Source organism: Gracilinanus agilis, chromosome 2, assembly GCF_016433145.1.
Source record: "Gracilinanus agilis isolate LMUSP501 chromosome 2, AgileGrace, whole genome shotgun sequence".
Taxonomy (NCBI): domain Eukaryota; kingdom Metazoa; phylum Chordata; class Mammalia; order Didelphimorphia; family Didelphidae; genus Gracilinanus; species Gracilinanus agilis.
The window spans coordinates 393479768-393495533 of record NC_058131.1 but is presented as its reverse complement, the minus strand read 5'-3'; the positions used below and the strand labels follow the sequence as shown (position 1 = coordinate 393495533).

The window sequence follows — 15766 nt, the reverse complement described above, 5'->3', positions numbered from 1 at the left end:
GGGCTGTACATATTTTTTTCATAGCTGTATAAAAAGTATGTTAAAACAAAACTACTTTTTTGTGCTCTTGAGAGTCCCATCTGAGAACATACAATAATCTACTTTTGATACTGTATCATGCATAAAATTGTGCACTGATTTAACTAAAAACAGAACATTTCAGAGCAAGACTTTTATACCTGTACTTAGATTAGAAGAAAATACAACCCTTTAATTATCCTGCTCCAATATGAACCTAAGCTTCTATTATGAAATAAGTACATGAAAGCACCTAAAATTTCACTTCAAATTATTAGCTAAAGGGAGAAATAGGGCAATGAATGGCAATTTATTAAATTTCCAAATTAAGAAAAAAGGAGAACAAAATAAAAAAAGATATCCTAAAATCTCAACAATTTTTTTCCCTTGAAGTTCTCCTTAAAAATTTAAAGAATGCAGCAACTTGGGGTGAAGAACTGGTTGTCATAACTGGTTTAGATCCAAGAGTTCAAGTTCCACCCCTGATACACATTGAGTAAAGTTGGTTAAGCCTTAGTACTTAAAGAGGCACATCTCATAATAAGGGGGAATAACCCTCCACTGAGTGTTCCCCATAACCAATGAAAACTCAAGTTCTATCTTTGTATCTGTGTATTCATATTCACTTTTAAAAATGGCATGATCCTGTTTTAAGTAATCAAGAGTTCATGTCCTACCTTTTAAAATAAGATATCCCTACAGCTTGAAGTACTTTAGCTATCTGTTAAATTCTATTGCCTACTTTATCCCAGACACTTTAGTTTTAGGTTTATAGGGGTTAGTTATAGGGCAACTGCAAAATAAATACTAGAGAAACTGACTTGGCTTATTTTTAAAGGAAAATTCAAAAATTCATATGCTTTTGTTTAAAAGACATGTGTGTATATATATGTATTCTATTTTAAATTGTCAAGTTAGTAAACTGATCATTACAGTCATTTAAATTATGTTAATAAGTAAAAGGGCATTTTTCAGATTTTTGCTTTGTGAGGTGTACACTTGCTTCCCTCATTTAGTCTAAAATAGAAAATGCTACATAGCAACAAAGTATTGCAACTTCTGGCAAACAGCAACGGTATTAATAACAATAAATAAAACATTAGCAAGTTAAAACAAGTCCATACTAAACTGCATCTCTGTTAGCTGGTTGCAGATTCCCTTGTCCCCAGAAAAACAAAAAACCACCCAGAGATAGTATTTAACATGGGGCTATTTCATAAGAATTATGTTCAGGTAACAAAAAAATACGGTGGCATTTTGTGTGGAGGCTGATAGAGAACAAAATATTATTTTGGATTACTTTTAAGCATGGGATAACAGAAAATCAGCATAGTGGAAACTACACTTTGATGAAAAGCAATGAGGGGGCATGATGAAAGGTATGACTGCCTATACAGGTAGAGTAACAATTTCATTTCAGCAGCAAACACAAAACTTAGGCAGCATTATAAATTTCAATATAACTTTAAAACAAAACTAAACCAACTGAGTTAAAAGTTCAAACTCAAATAAAGGAGATGACTAATTCACAGACTGAACAAACTCTTTACCCTTGTAACATAAAAAGATTTTTTCTTTTTTCAGTCAATAGAAAAGAATATATTAACTTGCCATATGGTAACTTCAAATTAAACCCTCCTAACATCTGGTTAACAATTATACATATGTTTACTTTGAAAAAAATGTACAAGCAAGCAAGTCAGATAATTCAAATCAGAACTGGTTACTTAAAAAAACTCAGGGCACTACAACATATGAACCACTGACCCAATGCATTGTTGAGGGAAAATAACTGCATTTAGCTGTGTAAACTGCTTTCAAAAATGAAGATCACATAGCACATTCCAGTTTCCTTGACTCCTTGAGGTTCATCTTATTAATATGAGCAACAACCCCTTTTCATCACTAGTAATTTCCATTTGAAAATTTAGGGAGACAACACTATTGACTAAAGTTTTGTTATAATGGGACATAGGGCAATATAACTGATATGGCAGGGATAAAAAAATTCACAGTAAAAACAACTCCTTTAAAAAGGCATTTGTAGGTCATAAGATCATATCCACAATAATATGGGGAAGAGATAACCAGTCTCTCCCTCCACTTTTATTTGCTTGTTATTTCTTCCCAAACAGAGACATTCAAACAATAGTTAGAATGGCCATCTCCCAACATTTTTAAAACAGCACCTCCAATGGGTGAAACAAAATAGGAATAACCTAGAGTTCAGCTGAGTAAGCCACTGTGGAGCCATAAGTGGTCAGGTTGTCCAATTTCAGAGTGTCTTGTCTTCAACTTGTACCATCATTTTAGTGGAAAAGTATAATTTACATTTTGTTCAAATGAGATTCCTCTCCAGTCAGGATTTGTTAGTGCATTCACTGAATTTCAAATTCTTCTTTTGTCAAACTGTGAAGAAAAGGAATGGTAGCTAGTAGATGAATGGGATTCCAGCTCCAGCTGCAGATGGAATGACAATACACTCAGGACAAATACCTACATTTTGATTTACAAAGCTAAACAGTCTTATATCCAGTAACTTAATTACAAACACTACACCCACAACCTTTTTAAATGGCAAAAATACAAAAAGGCTTAAGTGTTACAAAAATATCTCAGAAAAAAGTGCATAGTCTAAGTGCATAGTAAATGAAAGCACTGGAAAATATTTGCCAGAGGAAGCTCAACTTGGCAAAACCTTTAATCAAGCCAAACTTTTTTCTTTATTTTTCTTCTTTTTCTTTTTTTTTTAATAACAGAAACCATACTTTAAATAGCTTTACGAGACTGATTTCTAGCTAAAGTATCAAAGGGTTTATTAATAAAGCAACTAACACCTTAACAAGCCAGAAAGGCTAGAGAAAAAAAGAAACATTACAATAAGCTGACTACCCCCAAAAGCGCATTTATTAAGATGTTTGTAGTATTGAAGGTCTGATATATATATATATATTTATACCTTAATGGCTGAATGTGGCAATCATGAAATTATTGCTAAGGCAGTTAAAAAAAAACAAACTATACTGGAATTAAAGGGCACAAAATAACTAAACCTTAACGTGTAAATTTACAGTCTTAAAGTTAATGTACAAAACACCACATTTACACATAGGCATCTGGTAGCATTTTCAGACAATGTTTTTTTTTAATTTATTCTGACATGCTATAAATGAATAAATTACACTGTTTAAAGGATTACCAGCAATCAGTATTTTTTTTTCCTTTTCACTGGGTCAGAGATAAAGAGAAAAAGAAAACGCGCAAATAAGCTGGAAAAAGCACTCACACAGGCTGCCTTAAAGGGCTGGATAGTAATCATAAGAACACCACAGTGTGAGGCAATCTAAGAACAAGAAACAATCTGGTCATAGCCACTTCACAAGAATTTGAAAGAAAATCTCCTGCATTGCAAAACCCTTTAACACTTCCATTCTTATTTTCAAAAGAACAACACAATCAGTCCAGCTGTTTAGTCAATGGCAACACTAGAGCTACCAACACCAGGTCTTGCAGTTGCACTACTAGGCATTGATGCAAGAATTTAAAAAAAAAAAATGCCTTCTTCCTTAGGAAAAAAAAATACAAAATTTATTTAAAAAAAAAAAAGGAAGAGGTACAATGCTAAATCTAAAATGATTTGCAAAGGAATATGACTTATTCAATGGCCATCAAGTAGTCTATTAAATAAAAAATTGGGGAGATGTTGATTCTATAAATGAATTAGCAAGGCATTTCTTAAAAAAAAAAATCTCTTTACAGAAACAATTTTTAGTTTTTAATGAACTTGTAAACAAAAAAAGCTCCCATTTCAAAACAAAAACAAAATCCCAGGTCATAGATTTTACAGTGATTACATTGATCTAAGCAACTTACATACAGGTTTAGTTGTAAGATGTTATCTAAATTTCTGTGACGAATATGTTGTTTTTCTTTTTTATACCAAGAACATTATATTTAATGCAGAGTCCTAAAGATAATCTAGTAGTCACTAAGTTTTTCTTAAATCTTCACTTTTAGATGCTGTTAATTCTAGCACAGTAAGCAGGCAGAGTCTTTCATATGCTTAAAACTGGAATCTTTGGTTGCTACCATGTCAGTTGGCTTGCACACAGAAACCAACAATTTAAAGAATGTGTTAAGTTTACAACTTTCAAACCCCAGGAAGGGAAAAAACCCTAAGAGTGCACAATTGTGAACATTTACAATTATCACAACTGTGGTTGAAAACTGTTCATGCCATTCTTCTGAAAGCAGTGTAGTTCAAAATAAAAGGTAACAAAAAATTGGCATATGCACAATTTCTCCACCACGTGTGTGTCAACCATTTAGTTAACTTTTCCACTTGAAAAAATGCAATAGAAAACTGGACACCATGTTTCACTATCTCAGTTAATATTCACAATTACAGCGGCTACAACTCAGGATGCAGCATCACCAACGCTGACCAGAGCCAGTTTATACTGAAATTCAGTTCTTTACACCAAGTAAATGGTTGCCCCACAACCACTGATAAGTGTACATATGAACTAAAATTTCTAGATTTGGGGAGTAACAAGTCCTGCTCTGATCATCTGCTCTGCTTCATCTGTTCCTCTTCATGTTTAGAAACCTGTCCAAAAAAGAGACAGAGAAAAAAGAAACAAGTTAATTCAAACTAGAAGAGAGAAACTATATATCCAGAGCAGGGGAACTGAAACAAGCTAAGAATGATCTGAAAAATGGATTCTCTCCAGTTAGCCACTGGATCTGCATTCTGAAATTTTAAAAATGCCCTTTCCTAACTGGAGGGCTATCTCGTGCACATTGAATGTGGTGGCTTCTATAGCCAAACAAATCTACTTTAAAGCTACTCCTAGGTAAAGACATAATTGTCCAGTAGAGGGTCAATTTTCAAACCAAAGGAGTCTTTGATAAAAGTTCAAGCCTAAATTATTGCTTTAACAACTGTAGATTAATTAGCTAATGTTCATCAAACTGGAATAAATCACCTTTAGTAACAAAAAAAAAAAACTCATTGTAATCTTTTTGTTCCACTTTTCTTGGCCCAAGGGATCTGATCAGAAAGTTTGGGTTGCATACTTGAAGGTGACTAGACAACAAAGGTTTTCTAAAACATCTTTGTTTTTCTACTAAATCCCTTAAGGTTAAGCTTAATTAGCTTCAAAAAAACGGATATAAACATGTTGCTTAAATTTGATTACATATCTAGACTGTCCCCAATCTTTTAATGATCAAAGTATCAGATTTTTATGCCTATTATGTCTCTGGATTTTCATTCAATGTTCAATGAAATTCCTTCTACCTCCAGATAACATTCCAGAAGTCATGCTAGGCAAATGAGCTTACTTTGACTAAATTGCAGTTAACTTTTTTCCAACAGGAGCAAACAACTATCTTACCTCTTGATTAAAGTGTTTTATACTTTCATCTCTAGATTTCCTTTTTTCATGGATGTCAGTTAGATTCTACATTAGGGGCATTAAATGCAACCATTTTTGTGAAAATGCCTCACTGGCCCTTAAAAAGTAACCACTGAAATAAGTTGGATCAACTATCTCTGCCACACTCAAAAACGCATTTAGCAGGTCTAAGTTTTGCATTTCCTACTTCTATAAACACCTACATTTTCTAAAACTACCATATACGGTAGTACTGAAAACTTCCAAATATTTTTATTTATGCCAAGAGATTATGAGACCTGCGACACATCAATCAAATAATAACATTTAAGTGATTATTTGCTCATTTTGTTGTTGTTGTTTTAAAGCTAGCATTTGGGGGGCAGCTGGGTGGCTCAGTGGATTGAGAGCCAGGCCCAGAGACAGGAGGTCCTGAGTTCAAATCTGGGCTCAGACACTTCCAAGTTGTGTGACTGTGAGCAAGTCACTTAACACCTATTGCCTACAAAAAAACAATTAAAAAAAGCTAGCCATTTGGAGGAAGTGATTGACTGGCATTCCTTCCTGACATCAGCAATCAAACACCTAAAATGAGGATGAATACAGACAGCAGCTTAAATTTCCTCCATGAAACAACTAGTAGTAAAGGCAGAGGAAAGAAATCCAGAAAGGCTGCCTGTGGTTCAACTTGTACAACTTCACAAAGTTTGCTCTCAAAGTCCACGTAACATGAAAAACACCATTAACTTCTCTATCTTTAACCCCTTTCTTCTTCAAACATGAAGTAAAATCTCTCTTTTCAACAGCAGGCATTCCTCCCTTCTCCACCCCAAATAAACCTACATCCTTCAAGGTTCTGCTTATGCCCTACCTCTTTACATGAAGCTTGCCTCAGCCTCTCCAAAACAATCAGATCTGACCCTCTAGTTATCTGATTACTCAATTACTAAGCAACCATGTATTTCTATGTGGAATCTCCTAGTTATTTATCAACTTGCTTTCCTCTTTTGCCATTTATCTTCTCAAATTTTTGTTTCTCTTAAGAAAGTTATTGAAGGAAGAAGCAATACTATATAATATTACTTGGTAAGTATATATTGACTGGTACTTACAAAGGCTTTTTTCTTATTTAAATCAAGAATTAACTTGGGATAACCTAGACAAGTATTTTTAAAAAAATAAAGCCTTTAGGTCAATCCCTAAATTAAAATGATCATGGCTCAATGACATCATTTCAAATAGTTACACGAAATTGTACAATTCAAGATGAACCCAATTCTTTCATGGTCAGCCCCAAAGCTGCAATTAAATGGAAATGACAGATTTTTAAATCTTAAAGCTTGTAAATCATTCTTAAAAATTTCAGTTATAATTTATAAGTCTTTTTTTTAAAGGAGTCTTGTGAATGTGAAGAAATTTCAAGTTATCATACATCCAGAACCTAACACTAAATTAGAAATGGGGCCATAACTACTTTTGCTGACAAAGAAATTGTTTGCAATGTAATTAAAGGCTAAAGTATTGGTCAATTTTTTTTTTTTTGGAAGGGGAAGGAAAAAGGAAAGGGAGGGTCTATCTTGCTTCCTTTAAAAAGCATGCAATCTGCAATTATACAAGACTTCTATTCATTTAATCTGACCTACTGTGAGAATTATTCTGTGCCAACTAGACCGCTTTCATTAGAGATAAATGTTTAAGGAGGGACCACTAGGTCAGTGTTGGAAGGAGTGGTAGCTAATTCCAGATTCAACTCTTCAAGAGGGCCAACAGTAGGATACTCCACCCAAGGATCATCATTCCTCTAGTAAATTATCCTAGAATTTCAGTGGCGCTCAATAAACATTTATTTGGGGGGAAGGGATAGGGGAAAAGGAGAACCAATACGCATATCCACCATATATATAACATTTGGGCTTTGCATCTCATCTTCAAGCATTAAATACTCTCTTGAATTCTTTTTCCAGTTAGCATAATCCTTTATTCCTTGGCTTTTATCTTTCAGTCCAGATGAAGCCAGCAACCTCCTGGCTTCCAAAAGATAAAGGTCGCTTAAAGATGCCATCTTCACGGAAACTTCAGCTAAACTAAGGGCTAAATCCTTTTCCTCCTGGAAACAGTAAAACCAGAGCTTGAAGTTAAGGTGATAGTCCATAAGTCAGTGGTATGCATCTGGCTATTTTTCTATTTTGAAGTTTCTCCCAAACCTGTAAATAAATATTAAAAAGAAAAAAAACATCAAATTTTATATAAGCTGGTAGAGCCTATAAATATATTATTAGTCTGTGTATATGGAGTCTTTGTGGATGTTCCCTACACTACAATTTTCCACATTTCCCACTTTGATCAAATCAGAAAAAAGACCAAAAATCAGCATCAACTAATCCTTATTTATCTAACACAGCAAGTAGTTAGGTCTTATATAAATAAGCCTTAAGAGTTTAGGATCCCTTAATGAAAGACAATAGCAATACCTTAAAAACACAAATGGGGAGTTTTCCATTCTTCATTATTATACCGTTTTTTAGGTCAGTTTTTTAAAACTAATTTTAACAAGTTAAGCTATAAGAATTCTAGAACTATAAGATAGCAGCATATAAAATTGACTTTAATGCAGTAATGCTACCTTCCCACAGAAACTTTTTAAAAAATCCAGTAGTGGGAAGGGATAAAGGAAATACATATTTCTTATCTTCATAGTAATGTTGTCATAAGTAAGGATTAAGTATGTAAGTACGGCAAGTACATTTATTTTACTTAACTCAAAGATGACCACAATAAAACTTAATAAACTTAAAAGCTTTCAAAGCTTAACTATAACAAAGGTCACCATTTTTAGAGAGATTTGTGAAGCTGTTTTATTTGAAATACCTGTTATACTGACTCCTCTCCCAAATTAGAAGACACTGCATTTTAGATCGTTGGACTGATTCCTCTCCCAAATGGAAGCTATTCCACACCATCACTGTGTTACAGCAACATTGTACTCCAGTTAGTTATTCGAGGCCTTCTCGCTTGTTATGGAGCTACTCAGAAATAAAGCAATGCCAAGAGTATGAAAAGTTCAGTGAGTTTTTGGAAAAAATGGCAGTTCAAATTCCAATAGATTCTTTGACATTCATCTTCTTTCCTGCTGGATTATTTAGCTCTTTGCAATCCAGTTTTATTGTTCAACTTTTCTTCAGTAGGCAGTCACAATTCTTCCGGCACCTCTTTAGATTCAACAGATTTCTTCCTGAGTGTATTATCATCTCCAGGTACTTTTCATATTCTTTGCCTGTGATTTGCACTATGCTGCTGAGTAACCAGTCATGTTCCTAGCAGTAATTGGTGAAGTCAGAAAAAGTTAAGCTAGACAAAAACTGAAGCTGAAGTCCAGTAGACATTGGAGGGTAAGAAAAGAAACTTGATAAGGTAGGCATCATCATGAAATAATATCATTCCATTTATTTTGAATGCCAATATTCTCCCAATGTAGAGAAAGATCACCTCAAGTCAACAAACTATTACATACTTGCCTTTGCTATCTAGACTATAGCAGTATTTACCATAAATGTTAAGCAAATTTAACTCATGCATATACAAACATTAGACTGGAAAGACTTAAGAGATAACAAATGCACACTTCCTACATAAAATTTTTTCACACTTGCAACATTACTTTGAATACTTTTGCCTTTCCCATCAAAAGATACTGGTTGTTATTACTTGACGATAGAGTGCAAACTCATCAAATGAATTATATCCTCTCATACTTCATACAAGAATCCAGCTGAAATGTACCTTTACAGGCCACTTAGTTTAGCTGAACCTTTTCAGCTAGTACAGGGATTTCCTTTATCATCACAGCCTGTAACGACACTTCACCTCAAGCATATTCCATTTTTGACAGCTCTAATTTATCTTTACATTATCCCTTATAATTTATTCCTGGAATTTCTTCTCTCTCCCTTCTGAACTTCTACCTATCGATTTAATTTTGTTCTCTGGAACAAAGACTAAAGTCTACTTTCTCTCTTTCATATGACTATTCTTCAAAAAGTTCAAATTTTGTTCATCATTTTTATTCTCTCACCCACAATGGCATCCCAGATGTTCTTTTCTAGGTCAAAAGATCTCGAAATTTCTTCAATAGAACTTCATATGACATAGCTAACAAAAGACCTCTAGCCACCCTGGCTATCCTCCTCTGGACATATCTATGTCCTTGAAAAAAAAAAAAACAATACTACAGCAACAGATTGATCAGAAGAAAACACGATTAAAAACTACAACCTCAATAAATTCTGAACACAAATTTCTATTAACTCAGTGGAAAAAATGCAATTTTTGGTAGCTATACTACACGGCTAAACTTATACTAAGCCTGCAGATAACAAGAACTCATATTAATTTCATATTAACTGCTTTAAAAGTCAAATTTCTCCTATCCTAGCATAGGTATGACTGATTTTTAACCTAAATTTCAAGCTAACGATTACCCTTATTAAATTTCGTCTTGCTAGTTTCTGCCCATCATTCCAGGCTGTTGAGATATTTTTGAATCCACATTGAATCCAGCGTATTACCTGTTCCTTCTAGATTTTAAGCTGTAAATTTAATGAGCGAGTTTCCTCAATATCTTCATCCAAGTTGTTGAAAAAAAAATGTTGAACAAGGTCCTGCCTGATATGCATCAAAATACAGTGTGTCCCAAAAAGCTTTAAGCTGTGGTAGACTTTTGGAACATTCTGCATACCTTTAATGTCACAGGTTATCTTATTATTTGCTAACTTTGAAAGTTCTAATAAGGTTGTCTTTCTAAAAATTAGTACTTAAGTGCTCATACTAATACCATTTTGTATATGTTTTTTGGCATTCACTGTGAAAAGTAAGTAAATGTCCATCAAAACTTAAGTTAATGGGGGGGGGAAGGGGAAAGGAGGAGCATGAATCATGTAACCATGTTAAAAATGAATATTAATAAATGTTAAAAAAAAAAACAAAAAAAAAAACACTTAAGTTAACTCTCTTATAGTTCAAAAGCCACACAATGTTTTTTGATTGGCAAGAACCTAAATAGTTTATTATGTCATAAATATAAGTTATATTTATTTTTAGTGCATTTACTCCCTGAATTTCCCTCATCTGGTTTCTAGGGAAAAGATTAACGGTTTGGGCCCTTTGAATTATAGTGAAGTTTTATCCTGTACCACCCTGGGTAAACTTCTTTATTTCTGAGAGTTACACCCTTATTTACTCAGGCTAACTAGAATTGATCTTCTAATTTATTCCCCTTCCTTTAGTAAACTCAAGTTTTCAAAAAATATTCCACTGCTAGTCAAATAGATGTGCTGAAAGAAAAATGATATGTAACTGAAAAAATTATATTTACATTTCTTCAGTCTTTATTGGATTTATAGGCAGTTTTACTATTTTAAAGACAGTATTAAGAATATTGACAACCTAGCACCCTTGTCTAAAAGGAAGAAGCAATGGAGGAATCGAAAATAAGGAACTAAGGAAAGGAGGCTGAGAGTTAACCAAAAAATGAAGGGCCAGCCACTCTCAAGCCAACAGAAAGCTTTTCAATTAGTCACTTGTAACTTAGTTTAGTCACTTAAATAAAAAAAACACTTGTTAAAAATTGTTCACTTAAAAGAAAGGTTCTTCTTCCTGGTTAATGTGGGAGGAAAAAGAATATGCAAGAGAGGAGACTATTAAGGGGAAACTTTTTTTTAATGAATGAGGGAATGAGATATGAAAAACGAATATGTAAGAAGTTAGGATTTCTTTAGTACTTGGGTTTATATAATCGAAACAACCCAACAACAACAACAAAAAAGCAACATTGGTAACAACCGTTAAAAGTCAAATTTTAAGATTAAAACAAACAAACAAACAAACAAACGAATCCTTACTTTGTCTTAGATTCAATACTGTATATTGGTTCAAAGGCAGAAAAATAGTAAGGGTTAGGCAATGAGGGTAGTGATTTGCCTAGGGTCCCAGGTCCCACAGCTAGGAAGTAACTGAGGCCAGATTTGAACTAGGGATCGATCTCATTTCCTGGCTTGACTCTCAATCCACTGAGTCACTTAGTTTCCTCAATTTTTCGGATGTTTTTATATAAGCATATTTTAAGCACACTGTCTAAAAAGTCAAGCTAAGTTCAGTAGTAGGAAAACAAAAGTCAGTACTATAAAACAATCGGGGCTTTATATTTTCTTTAGCCAGTCTGTATTAGTTTTGATTTAAAACAATTCAACTTCATTTAGAGAATGTGAAGGAATGAATTTTGAAAGCAACTAAAAGGAACACAATTTGACAATAGTCAAACCCAAACTGGGACAAGTGACTAAATCCCCCAACTTGCAAAGTCTTAAAAATTCTAGGGAAGTAATATGGGGAAAAGAACACCTTTAGCATTATGTTATTTTCTGCTGCCTCAATACTTTCATTAAGTGGGGAATTAAGTGACAGGGTGACATAGATAGGAAGTGTCTGAGGCCAGAATTGAACCTAGGACCTCCCATCTCTAAGGTCTGGCTCTCAATCCTGAGCCACCCAGCTGTCCCCATAAACAATATTTTATATAAAGGCCAAATATTTTTTCCCCATAGACTATCTTCTCTGAAAGACCAAAGTCAATGTAATGTAAATGCTTTCAATTAAAAAAGCAAACCAAAAAAAACAAAAACCAAAAAACCAAAAAAAAAAAAAAAAAACAAAAAAACACAACACCCTTTGTTTTATAAATAAATCTTCATGGCCATCTTTTTTTTTTTCTGACATTTGTCAAAAGACTAGCACACATGAACACTATGATTTTTGCAAAAATCAAAGAATTTTATGTGGGGAAAAGCCCCATTACACAGAAATTTTAAAACAATTGTTACTTTTTTGCAAGGACATAGGAATTCAAAGTATGCCTAGAATCATTTAAAGCAGTTGTTCCCAAACTTTTTTGGCCTACCGCCCCCTTTCCAGAAAAAATATTAGTTAGCCCCCTGGAAATTTTTTAAAAATTTTAATAGCAATTAATAGGAAAGATAAATGCACCTGTGGCCATCACCGCTCCCCCTAGATCGCTGCACCGGGGGGCGGTAATACCCACTTTGGGAATCACTAATTTAAAGTTTAGGAATAAGGTTGAGAAACTCATATTTTAAAAGGAAAGGACATTAGAGTTGTTCTGTTTGGCCTGAAAAAGGCAGAATTGGGACCAATTCTCTAAACAATTAGAGTTGTCCAAAAGTAGAATGGATTTGCATTAAGTTCCCTGTCACAAGAACAATGGTTTATTTTATCTACTTATCAGGAGTGTTTCAGAAGACTCAATATTTAATAGAAACTGCACTAGGCGATCTCTCACAATAATAGAATCTCTAGCTTTGAAAACTAAATGCTTTAAAATTCTTCTCAAAGTTAGCTAAAGCCTGAATCAGAATGTTCTAGGTTAACTGATATTCCAATCAAATTCGGAGTGTTTAGTTTCCAAAAAAGATGAATACCATTCACCTTTTGACTTGAAAGTTAAAAAAAATATAAGTATATGAAATGTTATAAAAGATTCTAATCAGTCTACAGACCAAGGGCAAACTGAAGACTATATATCCTAACTAGATCAGTCACATAGCAATAAAGATATAACAAATTTTAAAAATCAAATCCCATCACCATTTCCAATGAAGTTTAGCAAAATTTCCAGTAGACTCCCAAGGAGGAAAAAGAATGCAAAAAAGAAGTGGGGTTTCTAGGCAAGCTAACATAATGAATGTAAATTGCCATATAACCTCCACTCCCTGAAAGTAGTAGCTAAAGAGGAAGACACCAGTTAACGCAAGAGCCCCTTCCCCATGAAAATAGGCAATTTTCAAGTTGCAAGCTCTTAATAAAGAAAATGCATAGAAGCTTCACAATGAACCTCTAAACTATAACTCAATTGGCCTGCACAGTTTCCTTAAAACCCTTAAATCTGAAATCCCCAAATATTTGGAATTAAGATTTTAAGATAACTAACATATATTCAACTCCTCCATTTTAAAAATATATTTCTTAATAATGAAAATTCTTTGCAATTAAGAGGCATAATAGGAGTAGGAGCATTTGTAGTAATGCCACCCATAACCAACGAAATAAAATCATGCCCCCAATTTTCCATATTTATTGTCACATTATCAAGCAAAGAAAAAAAAAACTCTTAAAATGGTTATTTTGAAAAAGAGAAACCAAAATATCATGTCTAACTAAATCCATTTCCTAAAAGGAGAAAGAAAAAAAATCAACAAGTGTTAGGTCCAGGATTTTGGAGTGAATAATTCATTGATTGCATTCCCAACACCAAGTCATGGTTCTTGTTTTGAAAAGGGGGTTAATGCATGAGTAAAAAGATGTAGTTGTTAAAATGACCCAACATCCCAAGAGAAATGATATAAATATACACACATATATGAATATATATATATATCTGTATGTATGGGCGCACGCGCGCACACACACACACACACATATATATATGAACAAAGACATTTGGGTTTAAAGTTAGTAGTCAAATTTTCCAAGGACGTCTGATATATATATATATTTTTTAAAAACAAGAGCCAAATGTGTGTATTTTAAACCACCTCCTTGATCTAACACTGTTATAAATTACTGACCGACCCAAATTGTGTGTTCAAATTTTTCCCCTGTAACGTCACTTGGTTCTTGGCTACTAACCTTTCATGTTACTCTTGGTTTTGTCAGTTTGCTTGCCTGTGGGGGTTTGGGCCTGCTGACCCTGCCCACTGGAAGAGGCTGCCTGCTGGGCTGCTTTCTGCTTTAACATTGTCCAATCAAATGTGTAGTCATACTGGTGGTTCAGAGTCCTAGGGGAGAAAAATAACTTGTTTCATATCAATACGTGTTAGCTGTGATGCTCAAACACCAAGGACAGACAATTCATACAACAATCTACGTCTAAGGGCTTGCTAAAATTTATATTTATGCAATACATTTCCATATTAGAGAACTGAGGGGTTCATTATTACTGATTGAAACATACTTCTTTCCTTTTTTTTTTCTTTCTCTACCCCCTTTCCCCACATACAACATGGCTAATTTGGAAACATGTCTGGCATGACTTCTTACCATATTTATTTCTTGCCTTCTCAGTAGGTGAGAGAAAGATGGAAGGAGGAAGAAAAGTTGGAAATGAAAATATGTGAAATAAAAATAATCTATACAGAAGATTCTTTTCTTCCTATAAAGTATTCGAAACTAGTCTGGTAATCCCAACCTCTCTTTATAGATAGGATGGGTAGCAGCCCAGAATTCTCAGAAGTGTTTTATTGGGCTAGTCTTCCCAAAAGTTCAGAGATTATATATACTTCTTGCCTCCAAACCTCACCCCCTACAAATGACCCAAAATCCTAAGCCACCAAACTTGTGTGTATGTGTGTGTACTTTAGTACATACAAGTATATAATTGCATGCATGTATACAATTACATACACATTACATACACACAACAGTAGGATCAAAATTGGTAACAATATATATAGTACACCTCAATAAGCCCAGAGATATCATTCAATACTGAAATATTAAAGGAGCGCGGGGGGAATATTACTGACTATAGTAGCAATTGAAAAGAAAAAATGAAAATTTAAAACTACAATGCTGATAATGGACAGGTGAAATAGTATTAATAGATGACGTGTGTGCCTTCTAATACTAAGAAGAAACCTATGAGTGAGGTTAATTACTGCAGTTATTAAAACCTATTTTACTCATGAGTAAAGGAGGCTTTAAGTAATTTTAATTTGTCCCTGGACACAAAGCTAGATTTGAAGAGTGGGACTTTTTAAACTCAGCTCTTCTGATACACCACAGCTTTATCTTACAAACTGGGATTATAAATTATATTTATAGAAGAAGCCTGTGAGGAAGATATCTGCATTGCCTGGGGACATGCCAAGAAGGATTTAGAGATTTATCAGAGAAACAAACATGCCAGCCACAAGAACATTTCCTCTTAATTAGGAGATAGTGTAGCCATCACTAGCACCTTATTTTACTCCTATACCTTGTGACATGAAAGAGAAATACAATTTTTTTTTGTCTTGTCTCTTGCCATGGTGAAGGAGACCATTTCAACCACAGTATATTTATATAACCTTTGAGCAATAAAAACAAGAGTAAAAAAACTGTAGATCAAACCATAGAATCCAAACTCACATTGAGATAAAGCTAAAATCTGTCATGAAATAGATATCATAGATGCTTGTGACCCTGCTTTTGCCAAGTTACACACAGTCATATACTACTCTCTCTTCTTCAAGACAAAATGGGAGATAAAAGTAGCATGATAGAAGTGTATGAAGAAAGAG

At 33.9% G+C, this 15766-nt stretch overlaps 1 protein-coding gene and 1 long non-coding RNA gene across 6 annotated transcripts in view; both read right to left on the bottom strand.

Moving 5' to 3' along the window:
* Positions 1-2058: 2058 nt before the first annotated feature.
* The window catches only part of CSNK1A1 (casein kinase 1 alpha 1), a 53228-nt gene continuing 39520 nt past the window's right edge, over positions 2059-15766 (bottom strand). For 3 of the 5 annotated variants that reach the window (XM_044664506.1, XM_044664511.1, XM_044664509.1), the window contains 2 exons: positions 14115-14263; positions 2059-4627 (listed from right to left, as the gene is read on the bottom strand). In XM_044664506.1, the coding sequence (XP_044520441.1) occupies positions 4620-4627; positions 14115-14263 (157 nt within the window). In that variant the 3' untranslated portion in view covers positions 2059-4619. Of the gene's footprint in view, positions 4628-14053; positions 14264-15766 lie in introns of those variants that run through there. The other 2 variants (XM_044664508.1, XM_044664507.1) reach the window with 2 other exon arrangements.
* LOC123237534 lies at positions 6974-8940 on the bottom strand. The gene is made up of 2 exons (XR_006505472.1): positions 8286-8940; positions 6974-7621 (listed from the first exon to the last, which is right to left on the bottom strand). It is a non-coding gene; the product is annotated as an uncharacterized LOC123237534 (long non-coding RNA).